At 24.6% G+C, this 4,372-nt stretch overlaps 1 protein-coding gene across 1 annotated transcript; it reads left to right on the top strand.

Moving 5' to 3' along the window:
* The first annotated feature begins 617 nt into the window (after positions 1–617).
* Positions 618–2,915, top strand: LOC145832062 (uncharacterized). The gene is made up of 3 exons (XM_082939423.1): positions 618–1,051; positions 1,211–1,328; positions 2,844–2,915. Exons 1-3 carry the CDS (start codon positions 618–620, stop codon positions 2,913–2,915), a joined length of 624 nt encoding a protein of 207 aa, XP_082795549.1.
* The last annotated feature ends 1,457 nt before the right edge of the window (positions 2,916–4,372 follow it).

The following is a 4,372-nucleotide window of genomic DNA, read 5'->3' on the forward strand; positions in this document are numbered from 1 at the left end:
TTTCCATAAACCTTTTAAAATAATAAAACACTGTAAAAATATATAAACTGTAGTTAACTAATATATGTTAAACAAATTGAAACTATATAAAGAATTTAGGAATTGAAGTTTAAGATAAGATTATTTTACCAAAGAAAAAAACTTGGTTAGCCTGACCTCATTAAAATATTTAGATATTATATATATTTTTTATGAATTACTTACCCACTAAACTCATTTGACCAGAATACTTTAAATTTTTAAATTCATATAACCTGAGAAGTATGATAAAGTAGAAAAACATTTTCAAAACTTTTCAAAACTCATATAAAACGCTTTTTTTTCACTTGAACTAGTTTTCGGAATCTAATAGTTTTAAAGTTTTACAAAATGTTTGTAATTATTCTTAACAATTTTTGTAAATTGATAAAACTAAATTGACTTTTTTTTAATTGCTAAGAAATTTTATTCGTATTTGTTCAATTTATTAGTCTTCATTATAAAAAAATTACGTTTATCAAAACATAAAAAAATATTTTAGAACTATTTAAACTTGAACTCTTGAACTTTAAACTCTTTTGGCCAATTGGTTCGTTAGCAAATTAGAAACAGGTCTTCTAAATGAAATTCAACCTAAAATGTACACGAGATATGTGGACGACATTTTTACTATCTTTTCAAATGAAGAAATGGCAAATAAATTCAATCAAAAATTAAATACTCTACATCAAGATCTTGTTTTCACAATGGAAACATGTACATCAGGTAAACTTCCTTTTCTTGACATAAGTGTTAAGCTGGAAGAGAACAAATTTACTACCTCAATTTACAAGAAACCATCAAACACAGATGTTCTATTAAATTTTCACTCTTGTACCCCGATATCATGGAAGAAAAACTTGAGACATTTGTTCATCAGAAATAAAAGATTAGTGTCAGAAGAACTACAGAACCTAGAAACAATTAGAATAAAGAATCTTCTTTTGAGAAACGGTTATCCGATTAACTTCATAAACAATGAAATAGAAAAACTTCAAAAATTAGAAGATAAGCCACAAATTCCTAAACAACAGTATTTAACAGTTCTTTATATAAAAAAGGTTTCAGAAAAATTCAGCAAAAATATAACAAAAAATTTGGAAACAATTGGAATCAACATCAAAGTAGCTTTCAGAACATCTAAAGTTGGAAACTATTTTTCACTGAAAGTAAAGATCAACAAACTCTACAGAAATTGCATCGTTTATAAGTTTCAATGTCCAGGTGACCTGGATACCCAATATATTGGAGAAACGGAGCGACAACTGTTCGTCAGAATTAAAGAACATACAAAACCTACAAATAGCGCAGTTTTTTCACATATAGAACAATGTAGAATCTGTCAAAATCAAAATGATATTTTTAATTGTTTTGAGGTAATTAAATTTTGTAAAAATAGAAATATTTTATTTGCAGTAGAGGCTATTATGATTTAAAAACTTAAACCTAAACTTAATCAACATCTAGGTCTTGATAAAGGATCTAGAATTACAATTAACATTTTTAAATACTCCATTTTTGTTCTAATTATCTATTTTAGTTTTTATGATTAATTTGATTAGTTTTATATTGATTGCTTCTTTAGTTTACTCGTATTGTGTTTGATTAATTAGTTTTTGTGAGTATTTATTTTGTTTTGACAAGGAAATTAGTTAAATTTTGTAAGCATTGCTAAATAAACCGTTTAAATGAAAAAAGTTTTGTTATTAGCAATTAATTGGTACATAAAATCATGTAAACACCTTTCGCTATACTCTATTTAAACTTGGTAGTTAATATTTGTAAAGTTTGCTTAAAAACTAAAATTGCAAAGTACGTACAATTAAATATAAAATAGAGAATTAAATTGCAAAATAAAACACAAGACAGAAAGTTGGTTCAATATAACCAAAAAACTAGGATAATTAAAAAAAAATGTCATTGAACTATTTTAAAATAAAGTCACTTATCTAGATAGGAAATGATGCAGCCATAATTTCCAAAACTAGCTCAAACGCAGAAAATATGTTTTAAATTCAGATTTGTTTCACAACATATGTAAGATTATCATAAAAATGTTTACATTTTAAAATAAACATAAAAAATTTATTAAAAATTTCGACATTCAACTCCCCTTATATAAAAATTTTCGAAAAATTAGCAAACGTATTATTCAAAATGGTAAAATGATTCTTGAATTTAATAAAATATATTATAAACATTGATGATTGAAATGACAACTTTTAATTAAAAATTATAGATAAAAACGTTAACCTATACAATATATCACAGTGGATATATATTTTTTAATGTAACAAAATCTTGCTGGAATTTGCTGTAATATTTACTAACTAGCTAGTATTAACCCAACTTGATCATAGTTACATGTGAAAAAAAGTGGAAAATAAAAACTAAATTACTAAAACTCAGACGTGTATAAACATACTAGACTGTATATAGAATATAAGTATGCAAATTTAAGTCTTTGAATACTAATTTTTTTAAGCTTTGTATTTTTTTAGTATATGCTGATTAAATTAAACTCATCAAAATGCATTTTCTTTTTGATAAAACTTTTTCTACACAACTTTTCTTAGTCTTTAAATACTTAAGTAAACTAACATTGAAATACAATACTTAGTTTAAACTTTTTGTTATAAAATTAAACAGTTTTACTTTCAAATAGCTTTATCTATTTTTATATCATATTAGATTGAAGCAGTTGTTCTTTCTTAAGTCTAAATAGAAACCCAAATACTAAGTTGAATAATTTGTCACATATAAAACGATAATGTATTTAACTAACTTTTGAAAAATATCTATACACACAAAATTTGTACGGTCAGGGAGCGAAACCAGAAGACAGGATAGAGCTGCAGAGTACTCCAAAAGTTCGAGGACCGAAGGAACAGAATTGAACATGATTTGAATTTGACCAGAGGTCAGATACCAGTTCAGTTCAATTTTAACCCTAAAAGAAATGAAAACATAGAAGCGAAAAAGGAGAACTATTTTATCGATTGATAGATTGTAACATTTTACAGAGTTGCTTTATTGAGTGCTACTTTTTAGTGTTTTAAGAAAGTTATTGTATGGATTATTAGTTCGTATCAATTAAAGTAAGATTTTTATGTAACACTTTAAAGTATTTGAAAGTTTTAGAACTGTATTAGAATAGGTTTTGTTTTTCTTAAAACTAAGTTTTCTTTTGTACCGGTAGATTTTTAAGAGTACCAAAGTATTAAATTAAACTGGTAAACTTACCATTTTGTGTTTTAAAGTTTGAGAATTACCGTTTATTGGTTATTGATTATTTTTTTTTCTATGTTTAATGAGTACTTCAGAATTTTGGGACGGTTTTTAAAAAAAGATGCAACTTCTAACTTAAAAAAAATTAAATTATTGTTTACATGATTGATTTTTTTTTAGAGAAAAATTGGGGTCTATAATTTCTCAAGTCGAACAGCAGTTACACAGTATTTGAATGGATCTTTAATACCACTAAATGACAATTTTTTATGTCTGTTTACTTATTTTGGATAAATAAAAAGATTAAATTTTAGCGAACTGATAATTTATTGAACTTTTCATTATAAGCAGGTAATATTAGTAACAAATATCTTTAGTTCTAAAACTATTCAGACATATTATGTTAAATATTTAAATATGAAATTTCAAATCAGTGTTATATTTAATTTTTAAATGTCTTAATAGTATCTATTTATGTACTTTATTTAATTACAAAGCTTCTAAATTAAAAAGTAGAAGTCGGTGGATTCCACAATTCAAGGTATGCTCTTTTGAAATTAACTTTTGTTTTCGCGCTCCATACTTTTAAACTCTTTCTACTATATATTGAGCGCTGAAGTTTAGTTTCAGTAGAAAATGCGTTATTTAACTTTAAAATAACTTTTGAAAATTTTTTCTTAAGTGTTTGATTTTACGGCCGCATTGTTTAATTTCAAAACTCGTTTGCATGCCGCATTTAATTAAAATACTTGTAGTAAATGAAATTCAAAAAAAAAACTATTTCTATTAAAAAATATATAATAAAATATAATAAAAAAAATGCTTTTGCACTGCTTTGGTTTATTACCTGGTTTCGGTGAGCGTTAACTGACCTTGTCAAATAAATTCAAAACAGTAAATAACATTTAGACATTGGCAGTAATGTGAATCAGAACTCATTGATGCTTAAAACGTAAACACTAATTATTCAAATTTTAATGAAAAATGCATAATTAGGTGAACTTAATATTGGTATTAATTAATAAAAATGAAATTTTTTTAAAAAAACTTAATGCATATTAAAAAATATAATAACATAGCATGAATAATATAATAAAGTAAATGTCTGAATGTAAGTTTCAAACAA

Source organism: Thalia democratica, chromosome 3 (genome assembly GCF_965202585.1).
Source record: "Thalia democratica chromosome 3, ktThaDemo2.hap1.1, whole genome shotgun sequence".
NCBI lineage: Eukaryota > Metazoa > Chordata > Thaliacea > Salpida > Salpidae > Thalia > Thalia democratica.